Raw genomic sequence first — 21,123 nt, 5'->3', positions numbered from 1 at the left:
ACTCACCTTCCTGTGAGGTGCTAGCGTGGGCTAGCGATTCGAGCAGGGCACTAGAAAAGGTGTGGACAGATTCAGCACCGCATCTCCTCTCTGTAGAGAAGACACAGGATGGAGGTGTAGAGCAGCCAGGGGAGGCATGAATCACCTCAATGGAGTCTATTCCTGTCTTTGCTACTGACTCCCCATGTGACCTTCCACAAGTTACTGCCACTCTCTCTGCCTCAGTTTTCTCCTGTTGATAATGGAGCGATGATACTGTCCGTTGTAAAGTGCTTGGAGATCCACTGTGGAAGGTGCTGGGAGCAGAGTATCATTGTTATTAATACACTATATCACCTCTGCCTCTCTGTTTCCCGGGGGGGAGAACACCCTCCTGTGTTGAAACTTCACCTGAAAGGTATTACATTAGTGAGCAGCAATTGTTAATACTAATGATTATTCATAAGGACTCATCTTTAAATGTCCTTGGCACTGAGGAACAAGTCATGGAGCCACAGTTCCCCTGATGGCCCTTAAAGGGGCCTGATTCTCTGAGGGCACGTACTCAGTACACTCTGTAAAGCAGGCCTCCAAGGCTTCCAGTACTGCTTGCAAGCTCCTTAATAGAAGGGCCCAGGTGCAACAGCTTGACTTGAGTGGTATGGCGGGGGGGGGGGGGGGGGGGGGGGGTTGTCTGCAGACAGATCCTGACCAGGGGAGAAGGTCTGCGTGGGAGTCACAATGCCACTTTGGAGGGGGCAGGTTTCCTTCTGCAAAACCTTTTCCCATTCACCCTGGAGGGCTCCTGAATTTCCAGCCAACAGGAGCTGAGCAGATTGCTTCGCCTAATGGCTCTGCTGCCCGTGTCAGTGGCAACCTGGAGAAGCCGCTTCCAAGATCCCCTGCTCCTCCTCCTCCTTCCCAGGGCTGTTTTCTCCCATTTGCAGAGCTGGCAGCATGCACACAGGTGTCCCTGAGTTAATGTCAAACAGACTCCAGGAGCCTGTCAGATCCCACAGGCTGTAGCTGCAGGTAGGAAGGCAGCTGCTCCTGCCGGAAGGGCTCTGCCTCCCTCTGCACAACCGTGGGGTCAAATCTGCCCATGGATCTGCATGGACAGCTCCCATTCATGTCAGTAGGAGCCTCTTATGTGAATCCCAGGGCAGGATTGGACCCCTAGAAATTAAACAGATTGGTTTCATGAGGAGTCCTTGTTTTCTGTCTTCACATTGCAGAAGAACAGTCCCTTTCCCCAGAATCACTGCAAGGGTTTTCTTTTGTTAATGGAGGGCAAAATATTGCATTGACTCCCAGAAGGGACTGGATGGCTCCGAGGCTGGCAATGAGACATAGGGAGACTATGGCTTCTGTGGCCTATGGTTCCATAAGTGACTACTGATTTGGGGTGGCCACCATTTTGGGCATCAGAGGGCAGGTGCTCAGCTCTCTGAAAGTCAGCCCCCATTAAGGTACAAAATCTCTAGTCACTTTTGCAGATTTAGGCCATGGTTCCAACGTGGCAGCCAGGCCGAGTCAGTAGGGAGTGGCAGCTGCCACCAGCTGGTGACTGTTTGGTATCCTCTGTAAAATGAGGTGGTGCCTTCAATCCAGCCCTTAGGGCTGCAAACCCTCCAGGATTGTCCTGGAGTCTCCAGAAATTAAAGATTAATCTGTAATTAAAGATTATGTCATGTGATGAAACCTCTAGGAATTCATCCAACCAAAGATGACAACCCTATTAGTGAAGGCAGACCACATCACTCAGCCTCTCTGTGTCTTAGCTCCCCGTCTGTTAAAGGGGCTAGTAGTCACAAGGGGTGTTTGTGAGGATAGCTATGTAATTGATTGGGAGGTGCTCAGGTCAGACCAGGTAGGTATCTAAGATAGATAGATCTGCTGCTATTTGAAAAAGGGACTTGAGTCGCTCTAAGGGTTTTATTTTCTGGTATGCATGGAAGAAAAGCATACTGCACAAAACCTCAACAATAGGGAAGGCCAGACAGCTCAGAGGCTGACAGTGAAACCACACTGGAGTTTGCAGAGCCTGTGGAAATAGAAGGGAATAGGACTTTCACTAAACTGTGCGTTTCTTTATATGCTTTTATTTCTCATACACTCCCGGCTTCTAAGCTGATAAGATGCCAAACTCACTGGCCTGAAAGAGGAAGACAGGGTGACTATAGGTTTGTCTGTAAGTCAGCTGAAGCTTGATCTCAAGAGTACAGCCACCAGGAGAGCTAACTGGGGTTTGCACAAAGATACCAGGGTAATCAGGGACAGGGGAATGCAGATAGAAACATGACTCTCCATTGGGGTTTCAGTAAACTGTGAAATTGAAATCAGTGAATTTGACTTTAAAGGATACCATTTTCAGAAGTGGCCTGTACACTTGCCCCTGCAATATTGCCTCTGTGCATGTCAAACTACATTGTGCATGCCAGTCAGGTAACTGCCCATCTAATCCCTGACTTGACAGAGGTGTATAAAATCGTGAGTGGTGTGGAGAAAGTGAATAGGGAAGTGTTACTGACCCCTTCATATAACACAGGGATAGGCAACCTTTCAGAAGTGGTGTGCCCAATCTTCCCCATGGCCTGTCCCTACCTCTCTCTGCCTGCTCTACGGAGCAGCGAGCACGCTACCGCTCGGCTCGGCTCGGCTCTACTCCCCATCCCCCTCGCAAGGGCCATTACCGGCAGGGAGAGGGAGGGGGAGGAGTGTGAAATTGAAATCAGTGAATTTGAATCCTTGGCAGGACCAAGTTTCTGCCTCCTGCCCCCGCAGGGGATAGCGGTGGGCTGGGGGGGCTGAGTGGGACGGGGGGCCGGGACCCCCCCCCACTCTCCCCTGCGGAGGCAGGAGGCAGAAGCTTGGTCCTGCGGCAGCCAAGCTTCCCTCCTCCCCCGCTTCTTCCCCCAGCGTGGCGCTTTCCGGCCCCTCCGCCCCCCTCCGCCCCCCTCCTCCTCCTCCTCCTCCTCTCACCGGGCAGGTAGCGTGCCACTCAAAATCGGCTCGCGTGCCGTGTTTGGCACGCGTGCCGTAGGTTGCCGACCCCTGATATATAACACAAGAGCTAGGTGTCACCCCATGAAATTAAGACAGCAGGTTTAACGCACAGTCAACCTGTGGAACTCATTAGCATGGGATGTCATGAAGGCCAAAAGTATAACTGGGTTCAAAAAAGAATTAGATAAGTTCATGGAGAATAGGTCCATAGCTATTAGACAAGATGATTAGGGATGCAACCCCATGCTCTGGGTGTCCTTAAGCCTCCAACTGCCAGATGCTGGGACTGGATGACAGGGGATGGATCACTCGAAATTGCCTTGTTCTGTTCATTCCGTCTGAAGCATCTGGCACTGGCCACTGTCAGAGACAGGACACTGGGCTAGATGGACCATTGGTCTGACCCAGTATGGCTGATCTTATGTTATGACGTGTGTGCAGATGTGCTTTTGTACATGCAAATGGTACATGTGCTATTTGCTGATACTGTTTGAGAAATCACTTTACATTTTTCAACCAAAATTTCAAGGGCTTCAGGCACTCATGGCTACAGTGTATATATTTCTGCCATTCTGAAACTTGACAAATCCCATTGTGCTGTCACACAAATGTGTATTGTGTTACATAGGGTAACCAGACAGCAAGTTTGAAAAATCTGAACGGGGGTGGGGGGTAATAGGTGCCCATATAAGACAAAGCCCCAAATATCAGGACTGTCCCTATAAAATCGGGACATCTGGTCACCCTAGTATTACAGCACGGAGCAATGTGTTGCTAATCTATATTCAGCTCAACAAAATAGTTTTCATGTCGATTTTACCTCTGAGTCCATGCAAGCAGCATTAAGGCAACTAGGCCAAATCCATCCTCTATTGAATTCAATGGAGCTGCCCCAGAGATGAGTTTGAGCCAGCATCTTTTGCAGGGCTAGCGTGGCAATATGGCTGCTTTAGTTGGTCCTCTAATCACACCAGAGTCCACCATAATGGTCCCTGCTGCAATGCAGCTCAGAGGCTGGGAATGGGAATGGCCTGACACATGCTGTACATAACCCCGAGCTCTCCAGAGCAGAATTATCTCATCTGGACAGACCACAGAGGTAAATTAGCTCTGACTTTTGCTGTGTTGTCCTCTTGCAGGATGTGCAACGGTTCCGGGCCGTGACCTTTAACATCCAGAACCAACCTGCTGGGTGCTGCTCACACCACGTCCACCCCCGCAGCCATGTCGAAGGACGAAGTGAACTGCAAGCTGACGTCGGTCTACAAGCACAAGGAACGTAAGCCTAAGAAGCCCCATTACATCCCGAGGCCATGGGGGAAGCCTTACAACTACAAGTGCTTCCAGTGCCCTTTCACGTGCATGGAGAAGTCCCACCTGTATAACCACATGAAGTATAGCCTGTGCAAGAACTCGCTTTCTCTGCTCATCGAGTCCGATTGGCCCTACAAGAAGGGGAACTTGCTGCACCCTGAGCTCCGTCTCCTGCAGGCCACGGAGGCTTCCCGGCTCCGTGGGAGGAGACACGAGCAAGAGGCCTGTGACTCCACGGCTGCAGCCGGAGGCATGGCTAATCCCAAGCAGGCCACGGATGGGGACAGCGAAGGTGACAAGGTGGTGGCAGCGGCTGAAGCCCTGCCTTCAGAAGGGATGACCGCAGATGCCAGCCAGTTCCAAGAGGAGGAGGAAGTCATCACTGGGCTGCTGAGGGAGATGGACGCAGGAGAGAAGAAGGAGAAAGTGAAGGAGACGGGTTGCCCTGGTGACCCAGCCGAGCCAGACTCCCTGCTCTTCAGGTTCAAGAACAAGAGGGACAAGCCTTGCAAAGAGGCTGAGCCTGACTTCATCATCACAGATGTTTTCTCCCTGAAGAACCACGTGACGAAGGGCAAGGAAATGGCTCCTCCAGAGTTAGAAGCCAAGCCAAAGCATTGCAAGGGGCCGAAAAAATGCCTGGGGAGTGGCGGGGTCCTCATGGAGCAGTGGAAGCTGGTCGCCAATGGGCAAAGAAGGGGCACCACTGAAGTCTCCTCACCATGTGCTGAAGGCAACATCATCCCCTGCTATCCCCCTCCAGCCTACAGCGACTACCATGAACCTCAGGGCCTCAACCTCTCATTGCTGGGTATCAACTACCCACTGAACCCCGGCCTCTTCTCCTATCTCGGTCCCAGCATGGCCAATAGCACCACGCCACACCCCCAGCTGGCCCAGCTGCCCTTCCTGGCCTCCACCACCCAGCTGATGCACCCGCACTCTGCGCACTTCCAGCCCCTCCAGACCCCTGAGCGATCGGCCTTCTTCCCACGATTCTACTACCCCCTGCTCTTTGAACACACCTTCAGCTCAGCAGAAAGCAAGACGGTGTCAGGCAAAGCAGAGGCCCAGGCACCAGCAGGGTCTGCCATGCCCGCTCCTACCCAAGCCAAAACCCCTAATGAGCCACCAAAGGCGGGGCTGCTGAAGGTGCCAGTGCTGAAGGCTAGTCTTCCTTGGGCGAAAGATATCAGGGAGGAGCCATCTCCTGACCTCAGCCATAAAGCCATGCTGGTCGAGGAGGAAGAGGAGAAATGGCTGGCCCAAGAAAAGGAAAGCAACTCGGCCTTGGGCATCAACAGCCTCTGCAAAAAGCCAGCATCCAACATCTACCAGAACCTTGTGGGGATAAAAGATGGGGCCCTTCTCCCCAATAGCATCAGGAAGGCAGAGTTACCAGTGGTCGCCTGCTTAGAGAACACTGGCTCCTCAGCCAGCTCCTTGAAGAGGAAGTTCACTGGGAGTGGACTTGAGTCCATGGGATCTGAAACACTAATGCCTGGAAAATTAGGCTACCAAACCAGGTAGGATACAGTCAGTCTCCTTATCTAATATCCCATCAGACTTTCCATAAACGATGAAGGAAGGCTTATGCAGGGTTGCTGTCATCCCCTCCCTGTCCTTTCCCAATCATTGTTTTAATCACTTGCCTCTTAAAACTGAGTCCTGCACGAAAAAGGCAGATCACCGTCAGGACATGGCAGACTCACCTGCCAGTGGGGTCTCTCTGTGGCATCAGTGGGTTTTCTCCAACTCTTATAGTTCCTTTGTCCTTGTTGGAACCTGGAGTCTGCAGCTGCCATTAGGATATTAGCAACTCAAGCAGTTCTTCCTCTCTCTCTGTAGAACCTAACAGTGGGCCAAATCCCAAGGCTCTCGCTCAGTTATTATTCAGTCCCAATGCAGGCAAATTCCTGTGGACTTTGCCCGAGTACCTGAGTCAACACTGAATGAAGGCTTGAGCCTTTGGCTCCAGATTTATTAAAACAGGGGCTCGCTTTGTTATGACAAAGACAGCCATAGTGGACTGAGCACACAGCTAAGTGCTAAGAATACCTGGACTCCCATCCCAGCTTTGCCACCAGCGGCGGCTCCAGGCACCAGCACTCCAAGCTCCAGTCCCTGCGAGGGCGGCAATGAGGCGGCCTTCAGCGGCATGCTTGCAGGAGGTCCGCCGGTCCCACGGATTCAGCGGCAATTCGGCGGCGGTACTCCGAAGCCGTGGGATCAGGGACCTCCCGCAGGCATGCCGCCGAAGGCAGCCTGCCTGCTGTGCTTGGGGCGGCAAAAAAGCTAGACCCTCCCCTGTTTGCCACTGACCTGGGACCTGATTTTCCAGAATGCTGAGCACTCATAGCTTCCCAAGTGGTGCTGTGTATGCACTGCAGAAAATCAGGCCCTTGGTGTGTAGCTTTAGGCAAGTCACTTTGCCCCCTGGGTGTCTCGCTTTCCCCATCTGTAAAATGGAACTAATGACTAGTATTTGTACAATGCAGCATTACTGACCCCAAGCATTCAAAAGTCAGGCCCAACAATATCATGAGATTGGCTTTAAAAACCCTGCAATTTTAAAAGAGAATCAATTTGTGCTCTTTTCACCTGCCTTCTGGTTTTGGAGCCTTTAGGGGTCCCATTTTCAAGCTTTTACCAGAGAACTAGAAACTTACTTTCTTTTTATAGTGAAAGCTGAAATCCATATCTAATCACGTGGCTCCAGGAGCTGTATGCTATAAGGGTAGCTGAACTATTGTAAAATCACAATAGAATCATGAGATCTGGCAACATGGAAGGTGCTAAATAGATAAGTGCTAAACACAGTAAAAGCTGTTTTATCTGGCACTTCACCAATCGGAAAGCTCTATAAACCAGCATTTCTGATCTTCATTGAAATTCCAGTTTATAGACTGGTTGGTGCGGGGCTAGCAGAGGGTTGGGGTGACGGAGGAGGTTCAGGGCGTGGGCTCTGGGAGGGAGTTTGGGTGTGGGAGGGGGCTCGGGGCAGCGGGTTGGGGCATGGGAGAGGGTGCGGGGTGCCGGATCCGGGGGCCGCTCACCTTGGCAGCTCCCCACAAGCAGCTCCTGGTTGCTCCTAGGCGGAGGCGTGGCAGGCGGCTCTGCGCACTACCCCTGCCCCGCCCTGACCTCTAGATCCGCAGCTCCCATTGCCTTGGAACTTTGGCCAATGGGAGCTGCGGGGGTCTGCCTAGAAGCAGCCGGGACAGGTTGCCTGAGGTGAGCGTCCCCCAGTTCTGGCACCCCACATGCCCGAACCCACTGCCCTGAGCCCCCTCCTGCACCCAGACGTCTCAGTTTCCTAGGGCTGCTGGGAGCAGTCATAGAGTTTAAGGCCAGAAGGGAACATCAGATCATCTAGTCTATCCTCCTGTATATCATAGACCACCAAACACCACCAAACCCAACAACCAGAATTAGAGCAAAGTATTCCAGCCCTCAGGAGACTAAACCACAGGCAGAGAACACCTTTAGGGCACACGTTGTGGATAGGATATTCTCTGTGTCTTGTGGATTGGTTATTTTCCATGATTTGTGGACAGATTATTCTCCATCCCTCTTATCTTTCTCCCTATTCCCTGCACAGTCTTCTCCCAAGTCCACCTGTATGCAGAGGGCATATGCTGATTTGTGACTGGGTCATGAAATTACTAGAGGTCTGCATCATAGGATGGGCCATTTTAATTGGCACACCTCCATCTAACCCAAGTATACATGGGGTGTGGTTTCCTCTGGCTGGCCCCGGGGCAAAGCGTCCAGCTTAGCAGAGTTCCATCCCAAAGTCTGGCAGCACGGCTGCAGAAATTAGTCTGCTGGAGCTGTCCCTTCCAATATCTGAGAGGCCTTAGACACCACCCATTAGCTGTTATGAACATTTTGTTCACAGAATGGTTGACTTCCCACTAAAGTGAAGTCATGTGAAGCTTCCACTGGCTTCAACTAGAGTTGTGGGTGCTCAGCACCACTCAAAATCAGGCCCCAGGTGTCTCAGGTTGGGCACTGGAAGATGGAAGCACACAAAATTAGCTGGCGCTTTTGGAAATGCTGGCCTAAGTGATGTGCCCAAGGCCAAGCAGCGAGTCAGTGGTAGATTTATTATCACTTAAATGGGCTCTCCTGTCCAATTATTATTTCTGTTTTTGTCTCCTTTCCTTTTCTCTCCAGTAATTTGAGAGCCACCCCTACCCAGCTCCCAAAGTCCCTGGACCACTGGCACATGGAATTTCATGCCTACATGCCTGAAGACCAGGAGAAGACCAGTGGCTCTGATGTTCTGTCCCCTGTGATTACGGCCTCTGATCACCTCCTGTGTAAGCAGAACAAAGTACACAGGACTTCCACCAGCACAACAGACCCAGAGGCCACAACTGTGCTCATCGGGGACCTGTCAAAAACCCTGGAGGAGTACCAGGAAGTGGAGAAGAAACTCTCTGACTTGGCAAAGGAAGACACCCCTGGGCAGAAGCAGCTGAGGGAACAGCTGGTCAAAATCCGAAGGGAGCTCTATCACATCCACCAGGCGCTGGAGAAGGCCACTAAGCCCCATGAAGGCCCTTTGGACCTCTCAGTGAAAAGGTCCCAAGAGGGCCCTGAGATGGGCCACCAGGCCAAGAAAGAACCCTGCAAGGCCAACCTAGAAGACGAGAGGCTCCAGTGCAAAGAGCAAGGTGCCATAAGCAGGTGCTTGGCAACCAGCGAAGCCAGGGATGGGGACGGGATGCCAAATTGCCTTCTGGATGCTGAGAATAAAACCATAGACCTGCTGATCAAGATGAGCCGGTCAGAGAACCTCCGGGCGTCATCCTCTGAGGCCCACCTGGGTGCCGTGATCAAAGCCGAGCTGCTGCCCCTCAGCGTGCCCCTAGAGCTCCGTCACGTCATGGAGCCCTACTACAGCCGCACCACCAAGTGCGAAGCAGACTCCAGTGTGCTGCTCTGCACAGACGGGAGAGCCAGTGCCACCCAAGGCTCTCAGATCCCAGGGACTGAGGACAGGCCGCTGAGCTGCCGGGCCATGCAGCGCTCCCTGTCCTGTGGCCTCCCCGGTGAGACAGACACCGGGTGTATCCACAGCCCTTTAAACGCAGACCCATGATCCCACTGGGCACCTGCCCAGAGCTCTGTGCATTCACTGATAACCTCTTCTCACTCTCAACCTCCCCAGCCCACTCCCACCAGACGAAGGCTTAGCCGCTGCCTGACTGCGAAGCCACATAGCGCTTTGCTCTCTAACTACCCGTGACAGGTTCCATAAGGTGTAAAAACCAACCCCTCTTCATCCCCCTCCTAGCTGCTATGCACAGAGCTCGTGGGCTCTGCACATCCTGCCACCCCTGTCCTGAGCCTGCAGCTCCTTCCACTCGAATGAGAGGCAGTAGGCAAGGAAGGGAAGTGGCTTCAGCGTAACTGAGCCTCAGCCGTCTTCCTCCTCCTCAGCCAGCCAGATGGGGTCTCTTCTTGTGGTTGATCGTAGAGACTTGGGGGACCCCCAAAAACCTGCATCGGTGAATCAACAAAGCCCAAGACAGATGATCTGAGACAGGCCAGGAGCCTGCTGAGCCCTACAGGACAAAGAGCTGAGACTGAAATGAACTGTGACCATCGCATCTGAGAAAGCCGAGGCAAGGAGCTGACAGCTGTTGTGGGGTAGCCATAGGGAACAGACACACAGATTAACCTCACTGCATGCTGGATGGTTCCACTTGCTCCACATAATAAATCTGAGAGCAGCCATGGCTGTAGCTATAAGACTGATCCTGAAGGAGAGACTTTAACATTGGGGCATCTTTTCCCCTTTGAAACTTGCTCCACCGCGCTAGAGGGCTGCATTGTACTCAGACATCTGGTGAACAGCGGGGCCATGATCTTGTCCAGGAGCTTGGCCACTCTTAGAGGGCCTGGCCCTTTCCTTTGTCTCATGTTTAAATACCCTTCCCTGCCCTGTACCCTGATATGAAGTAATTTCAGAGGCAAGGCCCCAGATCCAGTCCCTGGCATGCCGTCTCCTGGAGAAGCAGCCACTCCCTAGAGCTCCTTTTTGTTCATTAAAAAATTACTCCTATCTATAAGGACATGAATCCAGATAATAAGAGGGCCAGAAAGCCTAGTGATGTAATCAGGAGGGCGGGGGCAGCAGAGCTGTCTGAGGCGCTGCTATCAGTGAGGCGGCTCCTTTGCTAATAATGATTTGAAAGAGACTTCAGCTTTCAAGACCTCCTAGAGATTCCAGCTGGCCGGCTGGTCCCTGCTGCCCCGAGCTGACCCTCTGGGAGGCTCTCTCACCTCCAGTCAGTTGCTCGCATAGAAGAGGCTTCTTCAGAAGTGCTAAGGCAGCTGGGCAACAGCGGCCTGCCCAACAGGCCAGCAGAGCCTCCTGTGACTTTAAATACTGGGTAAGACCCCCACCTCTCTGGAACTTCGCCTTCTCCCTGTGTCTCCTCCTCGTTGGATGGTAGGATTCCAGAGATGCTCATTGCGGGAGTCTTCTGCTTCTTGCTCTGCTTCTGCCACTACCCATTCGTCAGTAGTAATGAAGGGAGAATGGATTCGGCACAGGGACCTCAAATCATCCCTGCCGGCCCCGGTTCAGGAGCATGGATATCCGCCCCCATGTCTCCCATGCTTTTGATGGAAAAAACAGCTTCCCAGAGGTCCCCTGGCCTCCTGAAGAGCAGTGTCCATCCACTGAAACCAGTGCTGCCCACATAATGATTTCCAAAGATAGGGCCCCGCTCTGCCTCTCCCATCTTTACAACCATCCCATCCACTAAAGAGGCAGTGGTTCCAGCAGTCTAGACCAGAGAACCATAACTAAGTCTAGCTGGTGGCTGGATCTTTTGACTTGGGGGGCAGAAAATGGGGGAAACAGGTCAAAGAGTAGAACCATCCCCACAAGAAGGGGCCTCAGCCGCAGAACAGAGGAACCCTTGCTGTAGACAACACTTGGACTCTGCAAAGGGGAAGTGAATGTGGAGAGCTTTGCTGTCCCTGGGTGAAGAGGGAAGACCTTCAGATGAGACATAAGGCCCCCATATAGTTTCTGGGCATTTGAGGAAACATGGTGGACTGTCAGCTGGGAGTGTTGCATAATACTGAGCCTATGGCAATGGCTGTCTGCTGAGTGCATGGACATAGAGCATCCACTTGATCTAAAGTGTGCATTCTATGCAGTCCTGCCTGGCTAGTGGCCATGACAGAAGGGGAGGGACAAGCACTTTGTTTGGGGGACGCAGGCGAATGCCAGGCCCTAAGGATGTTTAGAGCCCACGGCGGCTCTCGTTGTCTACAGAGTTGTCAGACTTTGCTCGTTGGAAGGCACCTGTCCTGATGGGGTGTCGGTAAATGGAGCATCCCCCAGCCAGAAAGGGCAGCCTCTTCAGCAGCACAGCAAACCTAGCATGTAGGAGGTCAGCAGATGAAGCATGTCCAGATACTAAAGGCTGGCACCCCTAAGACCATGCTAAGCTGGCAGTATGTAATGCCCCTCCATATTAAGAGGGCAGGTGCAACATAGCTTGATCTAACACCATGCTGGCACATGCCCACAGCCCAAGTCATGATAGCAGCACAGAGCCCTCAGACTTGAAACAGGGAGCCAGGGGCTCCTACACAGATTGGTTTGTTTCCATGCCACAACACAACTTTTGCATGTTATAATGTCCTTGACACACTTGCCACTCAGTCTTCTGCCATGCTACTGCAGCGGGAGACACCTTGACACATGCCAACTGAGTTTCCCATTGGCAAGGCTACCACATTCCAATGAGGTCATCCCCTCCCCAGGCTAATGCTAGCCCCCTTCTCCTGAACTGGGACACAAGGGAGAAGTCAGAGAAAAGGGATGGGCCTGGAGCTTCTGTAGGTTCCTAAATGGGAATCTTTATCAAAGGATCTGCACCCATTGATTTCAAGGGAGGCAGGAGCAGGCTCACCCAGGCCTTGCCCAAGCATCAAGTCAGCGACAGAGGTGGGATCAGAACTCAGGAATCCCTGGCTCATGTTCAGACCACTGAACCATGCTGCCTTTTGTAGCCTCTCTCCTGTAGCTGACATATAGCTTAAATATGGATAACTCCTCGCCACCCAGGTCCTCACCCCCAGCCCCCACTGGAATGCAACCACCACGGGAATGCCCCAGGGCTCTCTTTAGGCACTGCTGGACTGTGTGTCGCCTACCAACAGTCACACTCCATGGACAGGGGCAGCTCTAGCTTTTTTGCCACCCCAAGCACGGCAGGCAGGCTGCCTTCAGTGGCTTGCCTGCGGGAGGTCCACCAGTCCCGCAGCTTCAGCGTACCCGCTGCCGAATTGCTGCCAAATCCGCAGGACCGGCGGACCTCCCGCAGGCATGCCCCCGAAGGCTGCCTGACTGCCGACCTGGCAGGGACTGGCAGGCCGCCCCCTGCGGCCTGCCGGCCCAGGCAGGCACTTGGAGCACTGGTGCGTGGAGCCGCCGCTGCCCATGGAGCAATCTGTACATGGTAGGTTATTTATTTCTGTAGAAGACAGGTGCTGATGGAGGAGTGGCTGGCATATGCACCAGGTGGGGGGTGGAGACTAGTCACATCTTATTTATTGTTCACAGTTTTAAGAATGTAAAAGTATTAAAAATTACCTTAAAAAATTAAGGAATTCCTCAATTCTTTTGTTAGCATCTCTGGAGCCAGCTGCCACGGGAAATGCATTCTTGCCCCCCTCCCACTCCTGTGGCTGCAGTTTTATAACAGCAATACTACTTAGTACATATGTAATGGCTATCCCTCCTCCTTGGCCATCAGGTGGGGTAGCAACCTATGCTCTCAGTACTGAGCCACCTCCCTGGGCTGTTGGGTGGATCAGCTGATGTTTGCACAGTTTAGACGTTTGAAGATTAACAATGCTACATAAGTGTAACACACCAATAAAGTGTCCCCCTCTAGTGACTGGTTTGTTCCATATCAACAGCTTACCATTCCTAGTGCAGTGGTCCCCAAACTTTTGAGGGTCATGCCCCTCTACCCCCTGTCTGCGCCCCCCTTTCCCCTGGAGTCAGGGCCAGGAGTGGAGCTGCGGCTTGGGGTGGCGGGGGGAGGAGGGACATACACACAGATGGGGTAAAGGGGCCAAGGCTGGGGATGGGTCTGGGGACGGAGCCAGGAGGGCTGGAACAATTTTTATAGTGGGGGTGCTCAAAGCCATTGAACCAAACTGTAAACCCTGTATGTGATGGAAACCACGTCAAGCCAGGGGATATGGCAGCACTCCTAATTACAGCACTTATGGACGGAGCTGTGGCCAGGGGCCAAGGCTGGGGGCGGGAGCAGAGCTGGGGGCTGGATGGTCCTCCATTCCCACCCCCCACAGGGGCTGGCCTAGCCCACTGCACCCCCCTAGGGGGCATGCCCCACAGTTTGGGGACCTCTGTGCTAGTGGAATTTCTCCTTTCTACAAAGGGCACTTACAGCCTCCCAGGCTGGACTCCAGAGTCGCCGTCCCTGCAGAAGGGGACTGACAAACAGCAGAGACGGATGCAGGCCCTACTGAGGCAGATGCTGGAGACCCAGCAGAGGCCCAGGTCTACCTGTGTAACTATTTGACAGAGCTGGCTGAACAGCAGCCATGGTTTTTTAGCTCCTGTGGGAAGAAATTGGTAGAGGCCTCAGGGAGCGAGATAGAAAGGGAGGTACCAGGGCCAGGAGATCGGAGGCCTGGCTAAAGCAGTGCTATGCCTGCAGACGAAGGGGACGCCTACAAGGAGACTGCCCCTATCTGTACAGGAACGAGAAACTTCACCCAGAAGGCAGGAAAATAAGAAAGCCAGAAAGGGGAGGGATAGCTCAGTGGTTTGAGCATTGGCCTGCTAAACCCAGGTTTGAGAGTTCAATCGCTGAGGGGGCCATTTAGGGATCTGGGGCAAAAATCTGTCTGGGGATTGGTACTGCTTTGAGCAGGGGGTTGGACTAGATGACCTCCTGAGGTCCCTTCCAACCCTGATATTCTATGATTCTATGAAAAGAGTCCAACCTGTGGGGAGAACAGGAAAGGAAGGGGTGTGTTTCAACTGTGATCAGCAGGAGCACCCGCAGAGTGAGGTGTCAGGTGAAGGCTAGCCCATGGGAAGGGGCTGGACAAGAGAAGGCCAATGGGAGTCCTACTGCCAACGCAAAGAGTTTGCTTTGGGTGCCGTGAGGTTGGCCATATAAAAAGGCATTGCGCCCTTCGGAGGGGGAAAACATGGACCCCAGTGAGACTGGACAAAGGGAGTTACAAGAGAAAATGATTGGGACAGAGAGGGCCCAGGTGGACATAGGAATGGCCACAGAGGTGCAGCAGGCTACTCTGGGGAAAGGGTATTGGAGAAGTCCAGGGAGCAAGTGAGGGAGCTCTGGGTAAGCTACAGGCCGCAGAGCAGGCCCTGTGAATGGCTGAAGAGGACCTGCAGTTCCAGAGAGAAAAGTTTAGGGATGCCATGGAAGACCAGGGTAATCTGCGTCTCTGGGTGGGAGAAGTGGAACAGGAGAGGGATGACCTGCAAGCCCAGCTTTCGCAGATGCAGGGCAGGAGGCATCTCCTCCCCCCAAGGGTTACAGACTTGAGGGAGAGTGTGTGTGATGGGGAGTCCTCCCCACACTGACCCTGAGAGGTCAGTTGGGTCCAATTCACTGCCAGGCTGCACCTGGAGGAGGAGATAAGCAGGGATTTAGACTCAAGGCTCAGCGGGGCAGGGACAGACGGGGCCTGTATAAGCCAGGATGCTGGGAACAGAAGGGGCTGCAGGGTAGCAGGCTCCCGTCACGCCCTGAGAGGACAGAGGTGTACTAAGGACTACAGAGGGCAGGCCATGGTCACTGCCTGGGAGGAGGGTGTTGGGAGGCTGGTGAACCCAGAGAGGGGGGAAGCCAGGTAGGTAGAAGACTCCGGGGAATAGCAAGAAGGAATAGCAGTGTTGGCCTTGGCTGCTAACCTGAGGGCCCCTGAGCTGGAACCCAGAGTAGATGGCGGGCCTGGGTTCCCCTGACAGCCACTGGGGGACGTGGCACTAGGGTTGCCAGATGTCCGGTTTTCGACTTGAACACCCGGTCAAAAAGGGACCCTGGTGGCTCCAGTCAGCACCGCTAACCGGGCCATTAAAAGTCCGGCTGTCCACTCACAGTGGGGCAGGCAGGGTGCCTGCCTGGCTCTGTGCGGCTCCCAGAAAGCTGCCAGCATCTGCCAGCCCTCTGGCTCCTAGGCTTAGGGGTGGCTACAGGGGCTCTGCGCGTGGCTCTCCCCGCCCCAGCGCTGGCTCTGCAGCTCCCATTGGCTGGGAACTGCAGCCAATGGGAACTGCGGGTCGGCGCCTGCAGGCACAGGCAGCACACAGTGCCCCCTGGCCACGCCTCCACCTAGGAGATAGAGCAGGGGTGGGCAAACTATGACCCGGGGGCCACATCCAGCCCTTCAGACGTTTTAATCTGGCCCTCGAGCTCCCACTGGAGAGCGAGGTCCGGGGCTTGCCCCGCTCCACAAGTGCCGTGGCTCCATACAGCTCCCAGAAGCAGAGGCATGTCCCTGCTCCGGCTCCTACATGTAGGGGCAGCCAGGGGGCTCCACACGTTGCCCCCGCAGCTCCCATTGGCCAGGAACTGTGGCCAATGGGAGCTGCAGGGGCAGCGCCTGTGGATGGGGCAGCATGCAGAGCTGCCTGGCCGCACCTCTGCGTAGAAGCCAGAGGGGGGACTTGCCGCTGCTTCCGGGAGCTGCTTGAGGTAAGTGCCACCTGGAGCCAACACCCCTCACCCCCTCCTGCACCCCAACCCCCTGCCCCAGCCCATAGTCTCCTCCTGCACCCCAAGCCCCTCATCTCTGGCCCCAGCCCAGAGCCCGTACCCCCTCCCGCACTCCAACCCACTGACCCAGCCTGGAGCCCTCCCCCCACACTCTGAACCCCTTGACCCCAGCCCAGAGCTCCCTCCTACACCCCAAACCCCTCATATCTGCCCCCCAAGCCTGTACCCCCAGCCCAGAGCCTGCACCCCCTCCCACACCCCAACCTCCTGCCCTGAGCCCCCTCCTGCACCCAAACTCCTTCCTAGAACCTGCACCGCACATCCCCTCCTGTACCCCAACTCCCTGCCCCAGTCCTGAGCCCCCTCCTGCAATCTGAACCTCTTGGCACCAGCCTGGAGCCCCCTCCTTTACCCCAAACCCCTCATCTCCAGCCCCAACTCTGTCCCTACCAATTATGGTGCCCTACATAGCCCGAGCACCTCCTCCCCCCGCAGAGGGTCTGGGCTGCGCTCAAGGCCTGCAGGGCTGCAGAGGTAGGAGCTGTGGGGGGCTGCTTTGGGGAGCTCCACAGTCCCAGAGCGGCCCGGGGGATTAGTTGGGGGCCTGGTGCCGGCAGCAGGAAGCGGAATGACCCGGCCCTAGCCCGCTCCGCTCCCCACCCCAACCGTGTCACTCAGGGGAGGGGGCTTGGGGGAAGGGGTCCGCCCTCCCCTTCCCCCCCCCCCGGACTCACCGGCGGCAAGAAGCGGAGCTACACAGCGGGGACCCAGCGGAGTGGAGCAGGCTGGGGCTGGGTTGCTCTGCTTCCCACCACCACCGGTGAGTGCGGGGTAGGCCTGACCCCTGCTGCCAGCGCCAGGCCCCCCCCCGCTAATTCCCTGGGCTGCGTCCGTTGCTGGGGGAGGGGGCTTGGGAGAAGGGGTGGAAAATGGGGGCGGGAAGAGGCAGGGCAGGGGCGGAGGAAGTTGTTCCAGGCCCCGCACCCTCCTAAGAACGTTCCTGCCCTTGCAGTGGGCGCACCCCACAGAGTGGGCAGCTGGGGGATGGGGCTGGCCGCCAGCGCTGCGGCATATGAAGCACACAGGTGCCCCACATTTCGTGGTGCCCTATTCAGCTGCATATTCTGCATGTGCCTAAGGATGGCCCTGTCCGGCCCCACCCCAGAGCCTACACCCCCAGCCCTCACCCCGTCTCACACCCCAACCCCCTGCCCCAGCCCAGTGAAAATGAGCAAGTGAGTGAGGATGGGGGAGAGCAAGTGAGGGAGGGAGGGGGGATGGAGTGAGCAGGGGCGGAGCCTTGGAGAAGGGCGGGGCATGGGTGGGCCTCAGAGAAGGCATGGGGCGGTGCAACGGTGTTCAGTTTTCTGCAAATAGAAAGTTGGCAACCCTGCGTGGCACAGACCAGGCCACTATCCACTAGATTGTGGACTACCTGAGATGATTTGTCCTGGAAAGACTTCGATATCCAGGAAGGAGGGAACATGTATGGTGACCCAGCAGGAGGGCTGAGTCATGAAGAGGAGGCTGTGGTTCCTGGAGTGAGAGGGATCTGCAGGGTAAGAGGATGATGTGAGAGACACTGCCAGGGGAGGCTGCAGCTCCTGGCTGGAGCTACTCCCCAGAGCCACCAGCAGGAGGCACCACCAGCAGTGAGTTCACCTCGTGACACTGCCCCATACCATTATCTTCAGAGTCTATCTCCAGTGGCAGCTGCACAGCCCCATTGCCCTCAGTACTGGTGTCACAGAGGGCTGACTCTGAAGGCAGTGGAGTTCCATGTGTGTCACAGAAGGCCTGATTGGGCCTGCAGAGCTTTTATTACTGGAGTTGATGCATGAGAAGGAAAGAGTCCAGCTTGACTCCCAGAGCGAGTTCACAGGGCTAGCAGTTAAAAACCCCTGTTTGCCTTGGAAATGGAGCAGACTTAATCTGGAGTCACAGGGTATGTCTACACTACAGGATTACTCCGAATTTACAGAATTCGATTTTTGGCAACCAATTGTGTAAAGTCAAGTGCATGCAGCCACACTAAGCACATTAATTCGGCGGTGTGCGTCCATGTACCGAGGCTAGCATCGACTTCCGGAGTGTTGCACTGTGGGTAGCTATCCCATAGCTATCCCATAGTTCCCGCAGTATCCCCCGCCCATTGGAATTCTGGGTTGAGATCCCAATGCCTGATGGGGCAAAAAACATTGTCGCTGGTGATTCTGGGTACATCCTCCCCCTCCCTCCGTGAAAGCAACGGCAGACAACCGTTTCACGCCTTTTTTCCTGGGTGAACTGTGCAGATGCCATACTATGGCAAGCAGGGAGCCCGCTCAGCTCAAGACAGCACTCATGAACATTGTAAACACATTGCGTATTATCGTGCAGTTTATGCTGAACCAGAACCTGAAAAACCAGACGAGGAGGAGGCTGTGACTGCAGCACGGCGACGAGAGTGATGAGGACATGGACATGGACACAGAATTCTCTCAAACCGCGGGCTCCGGCGCTTTGGAGATCATGCTGTTAATGGGGCAGATTATGGCCATGGAACGCCGATTCTGGGCCCGGGAAACAAGCACAGACTGGTGGGACCGCATAGCGTTGGAGGTGTGGGACGATTCCCAGTGGCTACGAAACTTTCGCATGCGTAAGGCCATTTTCATGGAACTTTGTGACTTGCTTTCCCCTGCCCTGAAGCGCCAGAATACCAAGATGAGAGCAGCCCTCACAGTTGAGAAGCGAGTGGTGATAGCCCTGTGGAAGCTTGCAACACCAGACAGCTACCGGTCAGTCGGGAATCAATTTGGAGTGGGCAAATCTACTGTGGGGGCTGCTGTGATGCAAGTAGCCAAAGCAATCACTGAGCTGCTGCTACCAAAGGTAGTGACTCTGGGAAATGTGCAGGTCATAGTGGATGGCTTTTCTGCAATGGGATTCCCTACCTGTGGTGGGGCGATAGATGGAACCCATATCCCTATCTTAGCACCGGAGCACCAGGGCAGCCAGTACATAAACCGCAAGGGGTACTTTTCAATGGTGCTGCAAGCACTGGTGGATCACAAGGGACGTTTCACCAACATCAACATGGGATGGCCGGGAAGGGTTCATGGCGCTCGCATCTTCAGGAACACTAATCTGTTTAAATGGCTGCAGCAAGGGATTTACTTCCCAGACCAGAAAATAACCATTGCAGATGTTGAAATGCCTAGTTATCCTTGGGGACCCAGCCTACTTTAATGCCATGAAACCATACAAAGGCAGCCTGGACAGTAGTCAGGAGCTGTTCAACTACAGGCTGAGCAAGTGCAGAATGGAGGTAGAATGTGCATTTGGATGTTTAAAGGGTTGCTGGCGCACTTTACTGACTCGCTCAGACCTCAGCCAAACCAATATTTCCATTGTTATTGCTGCTTGCTGTGTGCTCCACAATCTCTGTGAGAGTAAAGGGGAGACCTTTATGGCAGGGTGGGAGGCTGAGGCAAATTGCCTGGCTGCTGATTACATGCAGCCAGACCCCAGGGTGATTAGAAGAGCACACCAGGAAGCGCTGTGCATCAGAGAAGCTTTGAAAACCAGTTTCATGACTGGCCAGGCTACGGTGTGAAAGTTCTGTTTGTTTTTCCTTGATGAAAACCCGCCCCCTTGATTGACTCATTCTCTGTAAGCAGCCCACCCTCCCGCTTCGATCACAGCTTGCTTTCAAAGGAAATAAAGTCACTATTGTTTAAAAATCGTGTATTCTTTATTAATTGATTATAAAAAGAGGGAGAGAATTGACAAGGTAGCCCGGGTGGAGTTTGGGAGGAGGATAGGAGGGAAGGAAAAGGCCACTTCAAAAGTTCAAAATAATGACAGCCTTTTGCTTGGGCTGTCCCCGGGTGGAGTGGGAGGGTGCACGGAGCCTCCCCCTCTCCCCGCATTCTTACACGTCTGGGTGAGGAGGCTATGGAACATGGTGAGGGGGGAGGGCGATTATACAGGGGCTGCAGCAGCACTCTGTGATCCTGCTGCCATTCCTGAAGCTCCACCAGATGCCGGAGCATGTCCATTTGCTCACGCAGCAGCCCCAGCGATGCATCCCGCCATCTCTCATCTCGAGCGCCCCTCCTCTCCTCACGTTTGTCCCTCATGGCCTCACGTTCACTGGCAGCTTTCCTGTACTGGGATAGGGTGTCCTTCCACTCATTCAGATGAGCTCTTTCATCGCGGGTCGATTGCATGATTTCCGAGAACATTTCGTCTCACGTGCATTTTTTTCCACTGCCTTATCTCAGATAGCCTTCGGGACAGAGGAGGGAGGCTTGAAAAATTTGCAGCTGCGGGAGGGAAAAAAGGGAGAGAAGTATTTAAAAAGATACATTTTACAGAACAATGCTTATACTTTTTCACGGTGAAAAACACTATTCACATTACATAGCATATGTGATTTCGGTACAAGGTCGCATTTTGAGTGCCTGCGGCTTTGGTGTTAGAGATCACAGATGCAGGTCCGGGCAACAGAATTCGGCTTGCATGCAGCCACGGTAAGCCATTGTCTTTCGGCTTCTGCAACCTTCCTAAAAGCAGCTCCCTCCTTTCCCACATACCAAGCAAAGCCCGTTGAGTGCTGCGGTTTTCCTGTTAATGTGCAGCAGCAGAAACCAAACTAACCACCCCTCGCATCCAGTTCTCTGGGATGATCGCTTTACCCCTCCCCCCACCGTGTGGCTGGTATCAGGGAAGATCCCTGCTAGCCAAACGGGAAAAGCTCAGCACCAATGCCATCCTCCTCCTGCCCCCCCTCTCCCCCGCTTGGCTAACTGCAGGAAAGGATTTCTTTTCAGCCACAGGCAAACAGCCCAGTAGGAACGGCCACCTCTGTCCCCTTAATTAAATTCCCGTATTTCAACCAGGTTTCCATGAATTATATCACTCTCCTGAGGATAACACAGCGAGATAAAGAACGGATGTTGCTTGAATGCCAGCAAACACCAGGACCATACGTTGCCAGGCTTTGTCATGCAATGATACCAGATTACTTGCTACTAGTATGGCGTGGTCAAGTGTCCTACCACAGAGGACGGAATAA

The 21,123-nt window shown here is 54.1% G+C and overlaps 2 protein-coding genes and 1 long non-coding RNA gene across 3 annotated transcripts in view; 2 read left to right on the top strand and 1 right to left on the bottom strand.

The window, feature by feature from the left end:
• Positions 1–12,997, top strand: part of PRR35 (proline rich 35) — a 36,127-nt gene extending 23,130 nt beyond the window's left edge. The window contains exons 2-3 of the mRNA XM_054042306.1: positions 4,125–5,825; positions 8,479–12,997. Of these exons, the coding sequence (XP_053898281.1) occupies positions 4,210–5,825; positions 8,479–9,409 (2,547 nt within the window). The 5' untranslated portion in view covers positions 4,125–4,209 and the 3' untranslated portion in view covers positions 9,410–12,997. The remainder of the gene's footprint in view (positions 1–4,124; positions 5,826–8,478) is intronic.
• A 4,410-nt stretch (positions 12,998–17,407) lies between these two features.
• Positions 17,408–19,752, top strand: LOC128844193 (uncharacterized). The gene is made up of 2 exons (XM_054041684.1): positions 17,408–17,620; positions 18,441–19,752. The coding sequence occupies exon 2, from the start codon at positions 18,519–18,521 to the stop codon at positions 19,290–19,292; it is 774 nt and encodes a 257-aa protein (XP_053897659.1). The 5' UTR covers positions 17,408–17,620; positions 18,441–18,518; the 3' UTR covers positions 19,293–19,752.
• An 84-nt stretch (positions 19,753–19,836) lies between these two features.
• LOC128844196 (uncharacterized) overlaps positions 19,837–21,123 on the bottom strand; it is a 102,138-nt gene continuing 100,851 nt past the window's right edge. Inside the window, exon 3 of the long non-coding RNA XR_008446450.1 lies at positions 19,837–20,371. This is a non-coding gene — a long non-coding RNA (uncharacterized LOC128844196). The remainder of the gene's footprint in view (positions 20,372–21,123) is intronic.

The sequence above is a fragment of the Malaclemys terrapin genome, chromosome 10 (genome assembly GCF_027887155.1).
Source record: "Malaclemys terrapin pileata isolate rMalTer1 chromosome 10, rMalTer1.hap1, whole genome shotgun sequence".
In the NCBI taxonomy this organism is placed as follows: Eukaryota; Metazoa; Chordata; order Testudines; family Emydidae; genus Malaclemys; species Malaclemys terrapin.
Note: the sequence above shows the minus strand (reverse complement) of the source record. Positions and strands in the feature narration are given on the sequence as shown.

Excerpts from the sequence above, each read along its gene's own strand:
- LOC128844193 (XM_054041684.1), top strand. The coding sequence starts at position 18,519 with ATGGACATGGACACAGAATTCTCTCAAACCGCGGGCTCCGGCGCTTTG.